The sequence below is a fragment of the Eublepharis macularius genome, chromosome 10 (assembly GCF_028583425.1).
Source record: "Eublepharis macularius isolate TG4126 chromosome 10, MPM_Emac_v1.0, whole genome shotgun sequence".
NCBI lineage: Eukaryota > Metazoa > Chordata > Lepidosauria > Squamata > Eublepharidae > Eublepharis > Eublepharis macularius.
Window position 1 is genome coordinate 34,771,541 of NC_072799.1, and position 16,336 is coordinate 34,787,876.

Here is a 16,336-nt window from a genome sequence, read left to right on the forward strand (position 1 = left end):
AGAACTCAGTTCCACCTTTAATTTGTTAACAGGTTGGACAGACTCAAATGATTGGGAGTCATATGGTGGCTCCAATAGATTTTTTTAAATGTCTGAGTTAGGCTAGGTCCTTGGTGGCCTTACCAGACTTAATCCAGGTCTGTCCAGTTCAGAAGTTTTTTACATCTATCAGTCACAGGAATCAATACTGTATACCCAATCTCTTTCCATGCTTGAAGAAGATGCCAATGCCTAAACATAAATTTTTATGTAACTTTAGTTTTACAGATTATTATTGAGATTTTTTAATGCTGCACATGAGGCTGCATTTACAGACTGTCCAGGAACCTCAGTTGGTTCAAAATGTGATGTCCACATGGATCTCCATGCTGAAAGATCTGCAATGGAAGTTTAATGAGCACAATACAAAGGGCTGGTGTCTATCTTTAACAGCCTCAATGGCTTTGAGCTGAGGTACCCAAAGGACTGCCTTTTTCCTGTATTGTTCTACTTCTCCTCATTTGTTACTTACATCATAAGCACCAGCCTTGATTTGTTGGTAGAGTCTGTGTTGATCTTCATCCCAAAATGGAGGATATCCCACCAAGAGAATGTAGAGAATAACACCTGGGAAAATTCACAAGAGCATTCAGCTGAAAAGACTCAAACAAATATCATCTTAGAGCGGAACTACAAGTGACAAAAGGCACAGGTTGGACACTAGTCAGCTTCCCTCAAGTTTTGATGGGAAATGTAGGCATCTTGGTCTTGCAGCTTGGCTCTCTGACTGCTGTCCAATGGACTTTTCAACTGTCACTTGTCCAACATTCCGCCAAGCTGCCTACATTTTCCATCAAAACTTGAGGGAAGCTGACAAGTGTCCAACCTGTGCCTTTTGTCACTTGTGGTTCCGCTCTTAGATAGGGCAAAGTGGATATGATAATGACACGTGTGCAAAAATCTATTGCTGATAACAGCAGTGTCCGTGAGGCACAATCTAGACATAATGCTGTTCACATGGACACTGCTGCCATTTTAAGGGCTTTAAAAATGCCATGAAGGCCCGATCGTGACTTTTCAATGAACAGAAATGATGATACTAACAATATCCTATATTAAATCTGAAATATTTTAAAATTGCAACAAGCAAGGCTTAAATGGCCTACTTTTATGGAGCTACCATGCACTTCCCCAATGATGTTCTGTTCCTAGATGGCAGAATCTGCATGTGTACAAGGAAGTCTCTGAATATTTCCTCATTTACTGTCATTGAAATAGCTGCAGAAAGCGCATATGCCCCAAAGACACTTCAGCTCTACTGAGAGAAAATTAAGACATGGGGAGCACACGAAGCGGCTTTATACAGAGTCAGACCATTGGGCAGAACTGTCTGCTCTGACTGGCAGTGGGTAGAGATGGGCATGATCCAAAAAAAATTGCCGATCCAGCCGATCGTGGATCGGCACCGGTGACGATCCCGACTAAACGATCCACACCGATCATCTCCCGTTCCCGATCCGTGGATCGTGGAGGCCAAAGCGGGGCGTGCTGCTATTCCCAGCTATGTGGGAAGGTGGGTGTTGGCGGCGGCCACCGGGCCCGGCGGGCATGGGGAGACAGTGATGAGCTGCCTCCCCTCAGGGGGCAGGGGGTCTGGCTGCTTGCCGGCGGCACCCCCATGTGCCCGCCCGCCAGGCCAAAAAGGAGCGCGCTGGCGAGAAAAGAACGGTGGGTGATGCCGGCGGCATCTGTGCTTGTGTTTGTCCGTCTGTGTTTGGCCATCAGAGCTGCCTATCAGGGTTTGCAGGGATGAGATTGGAGTGCCCATGGCTACAGAACACCCCCTTCCCCCTCCCTCCCCTGGCTGTCTTCTCCCAACTGGTGACTGCTTTGCTGCTCCATGGTTGGAAGGAAGCCTTCCAGGGCGACAGAAGGAGGGGAAACACAGCTCAGGCATTCCCCTGGCTCCGTTGCCCTGGGAATAGATTACTGGTGCCTGAGTGTCTGGCTTCCCGATCCGAGCACGATCCAGCCCCAATCCAGCCCCCTCCCGATTGCTGGATTGTTGGCTGTGGCCGATCACGTTCCGCTGAGTCATGATCGCGCGATCGCCATTATCGTGGGTTTTTTTGGATCGTAATGCAGATCGTGCCCATCTCTAGCAGTGCATCTCTCTAGTGCCTCAACTGGATTACCTGGTTCATTTAACTGAAGCTGCCAGGTTAAAATTACACACCAACCTAACTGAGAAATCATTCAAGAATTATGCTGTAGGCTGTAGAAGGTTTTATTCAAATTGAATTTTAGCTTCTTAATGACAGGCCAGGTGCAACAAATGAACGGAAAAAAGATACATATTGTTACCGACTTGATGAATTTCCTCCAATACTTCATTTGTTTGTGCTTTTCAAATATGTTCATAACAAGAACACAGAAAAAAGATGACTATATCACATGATAAGTATCATTTAGCTACTACCGTGTGGGGCCATTAAGTTAAACATGAGTTAAGTGAATTGATGAATATTCATCATCTCTATTACTGAAAAATGCTTTTGCATCTTTTTCTTGCTTGCTCTGCTGACAACCCTGCAAAGTAGGCCATTATTATCTTCCCTTTTATAGATGAGAGGACTGGCCACTGAGAGGCTGTCCATGAGGCCATTACATCGTGCAGTTTGCACAGTGACCTCTCCTTAAATTGCATTTGTTCTCAGTAAATATTTCCAAGCTGTAGAGTCTGGGTATGCCTAGAGGATTCAGAAGGTGCTAATATTCACAGACAATGAAAGCCAAGAGGGAAATAAAGAGAAAATTCAATTAGGAAATACACCAAAACACACTTCATGTGGAAATAAGCTGTGCAGAGGACTTTGAGGTGCAACAAAGCACTGGAAATATAAAATTTCTATTTTTCTTTATACTGAGACATTTTGAGGAAGATATGATTGCCCCCAGTGTAGGAATTAAAATGACCTTACCGCATGCCCACATGTCCACCGGCTTTCCATAAGGATCTTTTCGTAGCACCTCTGGGGAAAGGTATCCTGGCGTACCAGCAAAGCCTAAACAGAAACTATGATTCTAGTTATGGGAGAGTATTCATAGAGTATCAGAGATGCTTATAAAATGCCCTTAATATTCTGTTGGATGAGCTACATTAGTCCTTCCATCTTTATCCTTCCATAGAACAAGATCTATTTGTCTGATTCTCCTCATTTGCAATGCAGACATTTATGAAATATATTTTTCATAAAATTATTTTAAGCCTTCTTCAGAGAAAAAAATCGAATTCATTCAGAGAATCTCAGCAGACAAATTTGAGGAAAAGTTTATATTCTCCATTAAATTACTCTGATAAAGATAGAATATTCACTATAGCATTTCCCCCATTTCATTTTGCCTTACAATCAAGGGATTTAACCAGTCTGTGAATACTTGAAGGGGAAGGGAAAACACCAGATAACTAATGTATGCTTCCATCATCCCTTTAGTGTCCTAGGCGAAGAAACATGAGATTGCACCACACAGAAAGAGAGTGGTTTGGATCCAGCCAGTTTTTACAACTCAATCCTGGTCAGTTCCTCTGTTTCCTGCTCCCCCTGTCCCACAAGGCTTTTGTCAGTACAGGTGCCACAATTCCCCTCCTAGCCTTTTTCGTGGTCAAAGAGGATCCTCCCCTCCCTCTGTTACTAGTGGAAAAGTTGGCTGAATGCAACCAGTCCCTTAAAGATCTTTGCAGTTCCTTAAAGATCAGGACTTCAGTACAAACTCTAAGTGGTTAAGGTAAGATGTTGAAGCAGGGAAATCAGATAAAAGATTTGATATTTTGCATTTCTCAAGAGGAAAGTGTTAAAGCGGTTGAAATGTTGCATGCATCCACACAGTGTTGGATAGTGAGTGCACCACTTTTATATAATAGCAATCCTCTTTGTAACTGGATTTTCCTGTGTGGGAAAAGCAATCGACTGCTATCGTGTAACAGTAACAGAATATTTATTTACTTGATTCATTTATAGTCCATCTTTCTCACTCAGACTGATCATGCAATTAAAACAATGCAATAAGAACAGTATAAAACATGCAACCAACAGTGATTAAAACTGGATTACAAAGTTAGAGAACTACACTATAAACCGTGCATTTATACAATATGACAGTATAATGCATACAATACAATGCATTATATACTGATGTGTAGAAACAGCCTTGACTGCAGATACAAATAGGGTATACCACATTATGCCCATTTGCTACAGCACCATCATTGCTAGGTTTGATTTATACATGCTGCAGAGACCACAGAAAGGGGAAAAACAGGTGATGAGTAAAAGAGTTTCCTTACCAAACCAGGCCTGCTGTTCGCCTTGCACTTCTATAGCCAATCCAAAATCTGCCAGTTTCACAGCCGCCCCCTTGGACTTGCTTGCTAGAAGCAAATTCTCAGGCTTCGTGCAAAGGAAAAGGAAGGGGAAGAAAATGAGAAATCATGTAAGTCCATATTTTTTAAATGCCCCTGGAGGATCTCCTGAAAACCGACAAAAGGTCTGATTACAGAAGGGGCTGGTCACATGCATGCTGCTTCCATTCTGGGAAAGAACATGTCTCCCAATTGCTTTTGCTGCACATAAAATAAAAGCTCTATTATGAGCTTTTAAAAAATAATGTACCCGAAAGCAACCTACAGAATGGAACAATTTTGGAATTGATCCTGAAAACTGTTTTTCACATTGCACTTTTATGCTCTCATCCGTCGCAGGCAGAGCATTAACCTCAGGGCCCGCTATGTCTGCATAACTGCCTTGCCAAGAGTCTAAAAAGAGCTCAATGGACCTCTATCTGAGATCCTGGAGGGCTGCTACTGGTGAAAGTTGGCAGCACAGGACCGTGCTTCCAGTTTTGCGTATGCTGCTATTTCAGGCACTTTTGATCATTATTAAACGAAGTGGATGTCTTGCCAAAGAATTATTTTTGAGCATTCGGAAACAAGGAATAACGACTAAATGTTTTTTTTCTGAAGGCAAACTCTGGAGAAATCGCATACTAGGGCTGCCAACTCTGGTTTGGGGGAAATTCCTGGAGATGTGGGGATGGTGTCTGGGGGCGGGGGTAGTGTTTGGGGAAGAGGCTTAGTGAGGCCGGGAGTGTCACAGAGCCTGCCCCCCGAAGCTGCCGTTTCCTCCAGGGGAACTGGTCTCTGTAGCCTGGAGATCAGCTGCTATTCTGGGAGAACTCCAGGCCTTACCCAGAGGATGTCAACTCTATGCCCCACACATAAATGCCCCAACTAAACAATAAATGAACACATTTGCAAGGTCAAAAGTGTCTATGCTTTATTACTATTATTATTACAAAAAAACCTGTTTTACCTATCAGGTAAATTATTAGAAAGCACAACCAACTCTTAGGGGGACTCATGCTAAAAACTTTTTCCTTTATTTAAACCTTCCCTCACTTAAATTTCCTTGATTTAATTTTTCATTCACTTACGTTAATCTCTTTCAGAAGTTATGCAACTGGCTTGTTATAGGTCACAAACATGAGAACGATGCCATCATATTTGCTTACCACTCAGCACTGTTCAGCAGTTACATTCGACAAGAGTGACCCTATATGGGGAGGAGGGCATAGGATTCTTGCTGGCCTTGTCCCAGTCACATTCGACAGAACTTGTGAACAGGCCCTCAAATGGACAAAAGTACGATCAGGAATGCAGTGCATAACTGGAGACCATTTGCTGGACTCCTGATAGCATGGAGCAAGTCTGCAACGCGTATGCTCTGTCTACAAGTTCTGCGAAATGCACATTGGGGAGGGCTCACTGGGCATAGTTTCACTTTCCCATGGCCCCCATGTTAATTCATATATAACTTGTGAACGTGGCATCACTCAAATTAACATAGCAGAATATTTTTTCTAGAGAAAGAGATGCAGGAGATCATTACTTCCTGGAAACTATTGGTGAGCCTGATCTCGTCCAATCCCAGAGGGTTGGCCTTGATTAGTAATTGGATGGGAGACCTCCAGTGAAGACCAGGGTTGCAGAGGCAGGCAATGGCAAACCACCTTGGTAAGTCTCTTGCCTTGAAAACCCCACCAGGGGTCGCCATAAGTCAGCTATGACTTGAGGGCACTCTCCACCACCACCACTGCCTAGGTAAACTACTTAGCAGCATTCAATGATCCCATTTATCTGTAACCTTCAAATATCCAGCACAGTGAAGTGTAGGGCTGTTAGGTGTCTTAGACAAGTAGGTAAGGATTTTTCACAGTACACAACTCTCAAACAGCTAGTCCTTTTTCCTGTTCTGCTGGAAATACTTAGTACTCATTAGCAAATAACTTTGACCCCAAAGACTGTAAAGTAAGTATCACTGTCACAAGGAAGTAAGTATACTTCATTAGAAAACAACAACACACTTCAATAACAAGCTCAATAAATTTCTGGGCAGCTGGACAATGCCCAGAAAACAACATGCATTCGCCATTTCAGAACAAGGAAAAGTCATGCATGAAATCTGAAGAGGTGGGGCAAATGTGCAGGACTGGGGAAGGCTAGGAGAGACTTAACGGCACAGTCTGGAACATTGATCCAGGAAAGGAAGAAGTCAGTGCCTGGATCACAAATTTGCACTCTTAGCTGCAGTCAGGCATAGAGAGCAAACCATCATTTAGCTGCTGTTTTATTTATGCAATTTCTCCATTAGCCTAGAATACCTCATAGGATTGTTGTGAAGATAACCTGGTGGAGGGGACAACCGTTTTTTTCTCTGAGCTCTTTGGAGAAAGGTGGGATAAAATGAGATTTGACATACAGAGAAAAGATTTTTAAAATCTTATGGCATATGATTTTAAGAGCTAGGATTTTTTAACTGGTTGGATGAGAGAAAACTGTTTTTGTTGTACTCTATTCTGTTTTATTGTGTATTATAATTTATTCTAACCTTCAATGAATGTATGGAAAAGGAAAATATTAATATAATCAGGTTCATCAAAATGTTGAATGTTATATTATTCTAAGCTCTACAGCCAAGGAATCTCCACTCAGCCCTGAGGTGATGGGGGAATACTGGTTATGTAACAGCACAGACGGATTGCACAAATACTTCAGAAATTGCTCCCTTTCTCATTTTGTCAGTGATACTGACAGATTGAGACAAGTGCAGCACAAGGCCGAATGGCACATGAATAATTCATTACACACATCAGTCTAGCAGTGATGAATTAAAAACAGAAACAAGTTCTTTACTCCCTTTTGAAGGATGCTGTAAAAACAGCCTACACAGAGGTTGAGTTGGCATGTCTGGAAGGGTGTTAACAAAAAAATTTAGCATCTTACCCTAAGATACCCTGCAGGCTTAATTAAGAGCACTGTGGCCATAAAAGTGCTCAGCTATTGACTGATTACATCCCGTCATTTCACGGGAGAGATTTTAAGCATGACCTTACAGCTCTCTTTCAAATTAAAACAACAACGAAGATCAAATTTACTGAACTCACTTCCTTAAATGCATGAACTGGTCACCTAAGTGAGTAGGTACAAATATGAAGAATACAGAAAGAAGAAAAATCTTAGCCCATATTGCCCTGGACCATGGGAACGGAGAACAGGCATGAGTGCTTGCCCATGTGCACGAGTGCTGTCCATGTGATCATTAGGTCATGTGCAATGTGTGCATGCTCCGAGGAAGTCAGTCAAGCAAGCCTTTATTGGCATATATAAAACAGAAAAATTTTAAATACAGAGACTCCATACAAAATGAGATTAAAATACAGATAGGAGCAGGGCAACAGTGCAGCAAAGCCAGTACAGAATATGACTTGTCAGGGCGTATAGCCACGGCACTGTAGAGAAACTTCGCTACTATTTCAGTTATTTCCCCATCTGGGTTGTCAAGCAGGAACTGAACTTTAAAATCATCAGAAAACTCTGAAAGTTGGGCTAATATAGGATGTAGAAGATCCCGGCGTGGTGCCAGATAAAAAGGGCACTGGAGAAGAACATGGGAAACAGTTTCAACACAGTCCATCAAACAAGGACAACACCTGCTATAATAAGGAATCCCATGAAATCTGCCGGATAAAATGGCTGAAGGAAGAACATTAAATCTGGCCAGAGAAAAGGCTCTACGTAAATTGGGAGCCAGGAGTTGGTAAAGGTATACTGCTGGGAAACTTACATTAGGGAAAATCCCCAAGTTTAGGGGAGAACAAGTTCTATTAGCAGAACTATAGAGAGTTTGTAACTCTAATCCCAAAAGACTGTATTTTATTTTTGAGAAGGCCTCAGACTCAGATAGCAATGATAAAGATTCTATAGATAAGTTCAAGGAACTTATTTTACCTTCAATACAGGCTGACCAACTAGAGTTGGCAAATTCCGATAATAAATGGTACGTATAACTGGGGGCTCCGAGGAAGTGTCCGAGCATAGTCACCCATCCCATGATCTGCAACATTCAGAAAACACTGCTGCTGATCACAAAGTGAGAGTGTACACGCCTAGGCTCAGAGCTTATGAACAGGCAATCATGTTGATGCAAGGCCAGTGAGTTCATGCCTGCCTTCTTCTCCACATGTTGAGTCAATGCGCAAAGGGATTATGAATTACAAGGCCACAGGGTTTCCCTATAAGGTGTGGCCAAAAGTCTAAGCAATGCAAGAAATAACTGTAGGTGGTGTTGCTGTCCTATGTAGAATACAGATGGATGCAGAGTCCAGTTAAATTAATCAAAAGATCCAATCTTCAGTTTGTGTGCGCATAGCCCACTCTTAACTAGTACTGGTGATAAGTCAGCACAGCAAGAACAAGTGATAAATATCTAAAGAGAGAAAATTTTGTGTAGAATATAAGCCATTGGGTTGGACACAACAAGCTTTTCTACTGGTGAAAAAGGGAGGAGAGAGACCCCTGTGATCACCCAAAAGACCATGCAGGGGATCACTGGATCTTCATGGAGAAACACCATGTGAAATGGGGGCTGTAATAAGAAGAGGAATTGGACATGACTGAGCGAAAAAGTTGGTTGGATCCAATCCACTTTCAGGATTAATTGAGACCAAATTTTGCAGTGTCAATTGGTTAATGAATTCCACTTGGAGTCCTGGTCTAAAAATTTTTTCGGAGTATAGTTCTTGTACAGAACATCCTGGAAGATAAAAATGTTCTCCCGCTAGTTTGACTGAATTAAATGGCTTTAAAGATGTGTAACTTTTGCTGGATTGTATCTCCTTTCATTTTCAGATCTAAGATTTTCAAATGAGTCTTCCAAAATAACAGAAAACAAACTTTGAAGAAGTTAAAAAAAAACCCTGGGTAGTCAAAGTCTAGAACATTACAAGTAGGGCCGAAGTAACAGCTTACAAATGCTCATGAGACAATAATATGTGACTATATTAATTTCAAAGAGAACAAGGAGTCCTCCTATTTGTTGAGGAGAAACATTTATTGGAAGATAGGTATGTTTTTGTGAGAGTATTTATTATGGTACGGAATTCATTGCTGTTTATTTTGGGTTTTGCTAAAGTGCAAAAAATTGTGTATTGAGAAAATAGGTCTTAAAAATTCTTTCTTTTTGTCTTAGACCTGGTAATAGATAAAAGGGCAGGAAAAGAAAGGTGGGAAGAACCTAAGGAAAATACTCATTTGTAGAGCTGCACTTCGTGTGTGTGTGTGTGTGTGTGTGTGTGTGTGTGTATGTGTGTGTGTGTGTGAAAGAATATATGACAGAATTTAAATATTTAAATAATTAAATCAATACATAGGGTTGAATCCTGACTATAGTTCCTGCTTAGTGAAGACTAACTGCAAGCAAAACAATGCTTTTGTGTCTCTTTCCCTCCTGCAGCAGCCCGCTGATCTCTCTGAAATGCTGCTCCTGGGGAACAGGAAACCATCCTACAGTATAGAAGGAAAACCATATTCCTGACAACTCATTTTCTACCCAAGTGCGCCTCCAGAGGGCGCTGCTGTGGAGGAAAGCCCAGACAAGGTAGCCTGTCCATCCAGAGAGTGTGCCAGGGCAAAAAACCCAGGTCAGGATCAGGTGCGGAGCAGGCGGAAATGCCTGCCCCCCGCCTAAACCCAGCTGGGATCAAGAGTGGAGCAGATGGCAATGCCCTCCCTTTGCCTTCACACAGCTGGGATCAGGAGCAGAGCAGGTGGCAATGCCCACCCTCCCTTCACCCAGCTGGGATCAGGAGCAGAGTAATGCCCACTCTCCTGTCAACCTGCCAGAATCAGGCGCGGAGCAGGCAGCAATGGTCACCCCCCACTTCACCCAGCCAGGATCAGGCGTGGAACAGGCAGCAGTGCCCGTCCCCCTTCACCGAACCGGAATCAGGTGCGAAGCAGGAGGCAATGACCACCCCCCCTTCACCCAGCCTGGATCAGGAGTGGAGAAGGTGGCAATGCTCACCTCCTTCACCCAACTGTAATCAGGAGTGGAGCAGGTGGCAATGCCCACCCTCTGCCACCACCCAGCCAAGATCAGGAGCAGAACAGGTGGCAATGCTCACTGCCCGCAATCACAAGCCAGAACCAAGCATGGAGCAGGTGGCAATGCCCACCCCCTGCCTTCACCCAGCCAGGATCAGACGCAGAACTGAAGGCAATGCCTGCTCCCACCTTCACCCAGCTGGGATCAGGAGTGGAGCAGGTGGCAATGCCCATTTCCTTTTCAACCCACTGGAATCAGGTGCAGAGCAAGTGATAATGCCTGCCCTCCCTTCACCAAGCTGGGAGCAGCTGTGGAGCAGGCAGCAATGCCAACTCCCCTTCATCTGGATGAAATCAGGCGCCGAGCAGGAGGCAATGCCTGCTCCACTTCACCCTGCTGGGATCAGGAATAGAGCAGGTGGCAATGCCCTCCCCTCTTCACCTGGCTGAGATCAGGCACCAAGCAGGTGGCAAAGCCTACCCCCCCTTCACGGGGCCTGGATCAGCCGAGATTAGGTACCGAGCTGGTGGCAATGCCCCCCCCCTTCATAGGTCCAGGATCACGCATGGAGCAGGTGGAAATGCCCACCCCCCTTCACCCAGCTGGGATCAGGAGTGGAGCAAGTGGCAATGCCTGCCCTACCCGGTCGGAATCAGGTGTGGAACAGGCGGCAATGCCTGTCCTCCCTTCACCTGCCCAGGATCAAGAGTGGAGCTGGTAGCAGTGCCTGCCACTGTTCACCCTGCCAGAATCAGGCACGGATTAGGTTGTAATGCCTGCCCCCCTTCACCTGGCCGGGATCAAGTGTGGAGCAAGTGGGAATGCCCACCCTCCACCTTAACCAGCTGTGTTCAAGAGCAGAGAAGGTGGCAATACCCACCCCCCGCCTTCACCCATCTGAGATCAGGAGCGGAGAAGGTGGCAATGGCTGCCCTCTGCCTTCACCTGGCCAGGGTCAGTCATGGAAGAGGAGGCAATGCCCGCCTGCCCACCCTCCCCTTTCTAGAGCCCTTTGTATTTTTCCCACAATGGGCTTTGTTACTAGTTAAGAATAATGTGGAGGGGAAAATTGGAGGTCTGCAGCAAGAAGGGAGAATTGGCAGAAGTTACGTTTCTTCCATTGTTGAATGATTTAGTCTAGATTCAACCCATAAAATAGAAAGTCAATGCATTGCCCTTTTTGACTCAGTATAATTTATATATATAGTTGCTAACTGGCCAGCAGAACTGAAATGTTAAGGGAGTTATACATCACTACTTATATACTAATCACATGATTACTTCATCTAGCTTATTTTTATTTATACCGGCAGTGGTTCTGCAGGGTCTAGGGAAGAGAAGGGTCTTTTTGAGCATCTGATACCTCAGATCCTTCAGCTAGAGGGCCCAGGGATCGAACATGCGGCCTTCAACGTGCCTAGTTTGTGCTCTCCCCCTGAGCACATTCCTTCCACTCCCTACAACATCTCTGAATCTTAAGGCCAAAATGAGAATGAGGAACAAAACTTGGGGTGGGTAGGAATAGAATGAACATGTATATCCTGAGGCTTGCATCTTCTTTCCAATGTTCTTAGCTCCTGTTTTGTCCTTGGAATGATAAGGACCATACTAATAAGCTCAATTTTTAACTTTTACAGCTTTTGAGATAGTCATGCATGGGCATAATGTCAGGGATATTTATGCCCCTGGGAAGAGGAAAAGAAAGCATTCCTAAGTCTTTAAGAGAAGGATGGCTGCACAGTTCTTTAAATGCAAACTGTACAACTGTCCAAACAACCTGTAAATTAACAAGCGGACATCCTTTGGTCTCTACATGCATCAGTGCAGCTAAACAGTGCCTTGAGACTGTGTAGTGTGGTTATCTTCCTCAATGGCATTACTCACCTTCAAGTCCCGATGGACTACACCCATCTGATGGCAGTGGAGCACAGCCTCCAGGATCTGCTGAATGCAATGACTGCATGCAAACACCAGGGGGCGTGTGTTAGTTCCAAGCTGTACACTCACTGTCTGTATACCCTCAGCGAGACTGGGTTAGAGTGCAAAATGGGCAAACAACTCAGATTGTGATGTACAGCCTCGAGAAAGGTAGACACAATCCTCAGCTAGAGTAGCTGCTGCCTCAGAAAGGTTGCCACTGTGAAGGGCTTTGCTTCACTTCCTTTGAAATACATGATATTAATGGGAGAACAGGATTACGTGGACTCCACTTTAATACATGGGTTCAATTCTTGGGAAGACGTTGTTTTGTATACTAAAACCTTGATAATGAAAGCCAATAAGACCCAATCAAAATAATTTAGCTTATGCTGAGCTGCTTGTTACTTTTCCTTCTCATTTGTGTGTGAGAGGGTTCTGTCACACCAGAAACCCTGAAGATTAAGTAGTAATACGTTGGGGATAAATTATTTATTCTTCATCATTTCATTTAGCTGACCAATTATTTGCTTGCAGTCACTGGAGGGTTCACTGTACTCTAGCAGAGCAATGTGCAGCCAGTTGTTCTGCTACTACAACCCACAGTCTCTGAACAGAAGTGGTGTTTTAGACCTGCAGGTTACATCACATACATCACAGACAAAGTCAAGCTGCATGATTAAATGCAACCTCCTTCCAAACTTTATGGCAATTCCTATCAGGCCATATGGCACCACTTGGGATGAGTGGTATAAATTCTGGAAGGTCATTCTTCTAGTAGAGCCTATTTCATCTTTTACGGTGATGTATGTTAGACCTGTGATGGTAGCAAACTGAAAAGCAGCACCATGCATTTATTTTGTCACCTTGAGGGCGAGGAAGGATAACCAAGGGAACTTCTCAGCCAACCCACCCTTTAACCTCAAGCCAGAAAAAAGAAAAACACTTCTTAGTCAACCTATAGGACCAGATACTGACCTTTAGGTCTCTGTGAACTATGCCATTTAGGTGACAATGATTAACACTTTCTAGAATCTGCTGTATACAATGACTGTAAAGATACAAGGGCAGAATGGAAGGGAAAAAACATTTTAAAGGCACATAATCACATTCAATGCAAAAAAACACAAACGAAAAGAACTTAAATCATAAGAAATTAAAAAAAAAATCATCACACTTTGGATACATTTTAATTACATGAACTAGAACACAGCAATGCTCAATACAGAAAGTTATTTTAAAATCTACTGAAAATAAATGACATTTAACACATAACATGCTTCATTAGACAGATTCATCTCTGTGTTACTTTCCATTCATTTAGTGGCAGGAGATTTTAAAGTATTAGGAGAAAAATACATCCATAGAAAAAAGGGAAACCACAATAAGTTATTTGTAGGGTTCCTTGTATCCCTTGGGAACATTATATATGTTGTCTTAATGGGAGCTGAATGGAGAATGTAATTAAAAATCAACTAGCTGCACTACGCATAATCATTAAATGTTGTATAGAATGCACTTAGATGAGGGTGCTTTTGCAAATTTATTCATTTAAATTTTATTTTTAATTTATTCAAAATATTTGTTTATATTCATTAAACCATTTATACCTTGCCATTCCACATAGATCAAGGTGGCTTGAACTGAGTTCTAAACCACCTTTCTACCCAAATTAGGGCCCCCAAGCCAGCAAGCAAAACACCCATTAAAACAAGATTTAAAACACACACATCCATTAAAAACAAGACAAAATACACAAAACACATGAATGGGGGGAAGGGTCAGTGAGAATCGGGGAATGCCAGACAAAACAAGTCTTCCTCCACAGGTGGAAGACAATGATAGAAAGGGACAGCTAAATCTCTCTGGCGAGGGAACTCCATAACGTTGGCGCTATTTCTTGGGTTGTGACCTGTTTAGCTTCAGATGGAGGAGGACACCTGTAGTAGAGCCTTCAAAGATAACTGTTGTGATTGGGTAGGTTCATAAGACCTGGTCAACATCAAGTCTCTCTACACGAGACATGTTACACGAGGATGCTCAAGAGTAGGGAGACAATCTTAACAGGGAAGCATAGTTTAAAAAGACAGAGCCAAAGGCCCAGTCAATTTCACCTCTCTACACAAGAGTAGTTTTAATAGACAGAACTGACAGAGGTCACTCCTCAGAAAATTTGTTAATTTCATCTTTGCCCGGCTCTATTTCACCGCTCATTTAGGGAGGCGAAGATGAAATTAACAAACCCTCTGAGGAGCAATCTCCACTGCTCTGTCTTTTGAAACCAACCTCCTGTAGAGAAGTGAAAGTGAAGTGAAATTTTAAACTACACTTCCCAGCTAACACTGTGTCTCCTTGCCCTTGAGTGTCCTCATGTAAGATACCTCTTGTAGAGAGACTCAGAGTCTCCAAATGAAGTTGGAAAATATGCAAAACATCTGTCAAGCATATATTATTAATATGCATACTGCATTCTTGGAGATTATGCACTGATTAATCCCCCCCCCCCGCCCCAGAAGTTATGCACAGTGACTGGACAATGTACACAATTCCCTGCGCATCTTGCCAATATGTGCACATTCTCTATATCAGCTGAATGTGTACAATGCTTCATTTTTATACACATTCTCCATTCCACTCACATTAGCACACACATATTTAATAATAACCACATGAATATAAGGTCAACATTTGTACAGGAGGAACAGACAGGGAGAAGTACAAATGAATCCAAAACATAAAGGAAAGGCACAAAACATTAGTAGTGAAACCCAAAAAGCATTTCATAGGGCAAAACTAACTGGGAAAAAATCAGTACAAATCACTGAGGGGTTTTGTGTACAACCCTCCAGCAGGACCAAATATAGAAATAAACCCCTTAGATCATAGTTCTTCATTTTATGCATTCACATCTGAAAATTTTAGCCCATGCTGCAGACCCCTATGGCTGAACACATTCTGACGTTTTAGCCTATTTACAGCCAAAATTGTTTTGTAACACTGGAAGGAGGGAGAAGACACTGTTTTGAAACACTCTTTAAGATTATACCCTAAATTTTCAATACCAGCAAAATTAATTGTGAATACTCCTTAGAATGTGGAACAGCACTTATTTACATACACTGTACAATCTGCCTTTTTCTTTTTCTAAATATTTTTATTTGTTTTTATTCCATCTTATTCTAATAACAAAATTAATCAAAAGTCTTACATTCTTTGGATACATGCTATAAATCATACATTCCATTTCATCTCTACAGTTCCATCATAATTATACTATTTTCACTACACTATTTACATACACTGTACAATCTTTCAAGGGCATGGGTGCTATTGATGAAATCTAAAAAATGTCTCCAAAGTGAAAGAAATTTCTTTGACCATCTCTGGGTAGCAATGAGCGGGAAGGAATAGGAGGCGGGTTCTTACATACTGACAGGGCAGTTGTACCAAAATTCAGAAATCAATTTATTTCCTCACTCTCCATCAGAAAAAGAAGTTTTATGGGGGAGGGGGATCTACTGTCAAGGTGAGAGAGTTCAGAGAGCTGGAAACCATCACTGTTTATTTCCTCAGTGCCTAAACAGACTTTGAAAAGTCTGTTGATTGCCTATTTGCTTCTGGTGGGCAAAATCCCTTAGGACTAATATTTGGTTCAGACGTTAAACCCACGGGAAGTCCACTGCAAAATGGCAAAAGGAGGTCAGGAGAAGAGAAAAAGGAAATAGCATGGGAAGCAGGTTACAAGGGGAAGAGAGGTGCCCCATCACAAGTTCTTGCAGGTTCCCCACCATGCAGCTAGGCCCAACCCACACTGCATGTCTGGCCCAACAGCCACAGTCATCACGTAACTGGGACAGGTGGCAGCAGTCAGCACTGCACAACTGGGCCCAACGTGGTGTCCAACACCACAAAGGCTGCCAGAGGGAGGGAAGGAGGAGAACCTGAACACAGGGGCAGAAAAGGGTAAGTTGGCAAGTGGGTGGGAAGGAGAGAAGGAAGCA

At 43.0% G+C, this 16,336-nt stretch overlaps 1 protein-coding gene across 14 annotated transcripts in view; it reads right to left on the minus strand.

Moving 5' to 3' along the window:
- The window catches only part of CAMK2D (calcium/calmodulin dependent protein kinase II delta), a 196,632-nt gene that overhangs the window by 51,638 nt on the left and 128,658 nt on the right, over positions 1-16,336 (minus strand). For 9 of the 14 annotated variants that reach the window (XM_054990284.1, XM_054990282.1, XM_054990279.1 and 6 more), the window contains exons 6-9: positions 13,314-13,386; positions 4,325-4,427; positions 2,961-3,044; positions 512-606 (exon numbers count right to left, since the gene is read on the minus strand). In XM_054990284.1, coding sequence (XP_054846259.1) covers positions 512-606; positions 2,961-3,044; positions 4,325-4,427; positions 13,314-13,386 — 355 coding nt within the window. Of the gene's footprint in view, positions 1-511; positions 607-2,960; positions 3,045-4,324; positions 4,428-12,302; positions 12,376-13,313; positions 13,387-16,336 lie in introns of all 14 variants that reach the window. The other 5 variants (XM_054990288.1, XM_054990286.1, XM_054990289.1 and 2 more) reach the window with 1 other exon arrangement.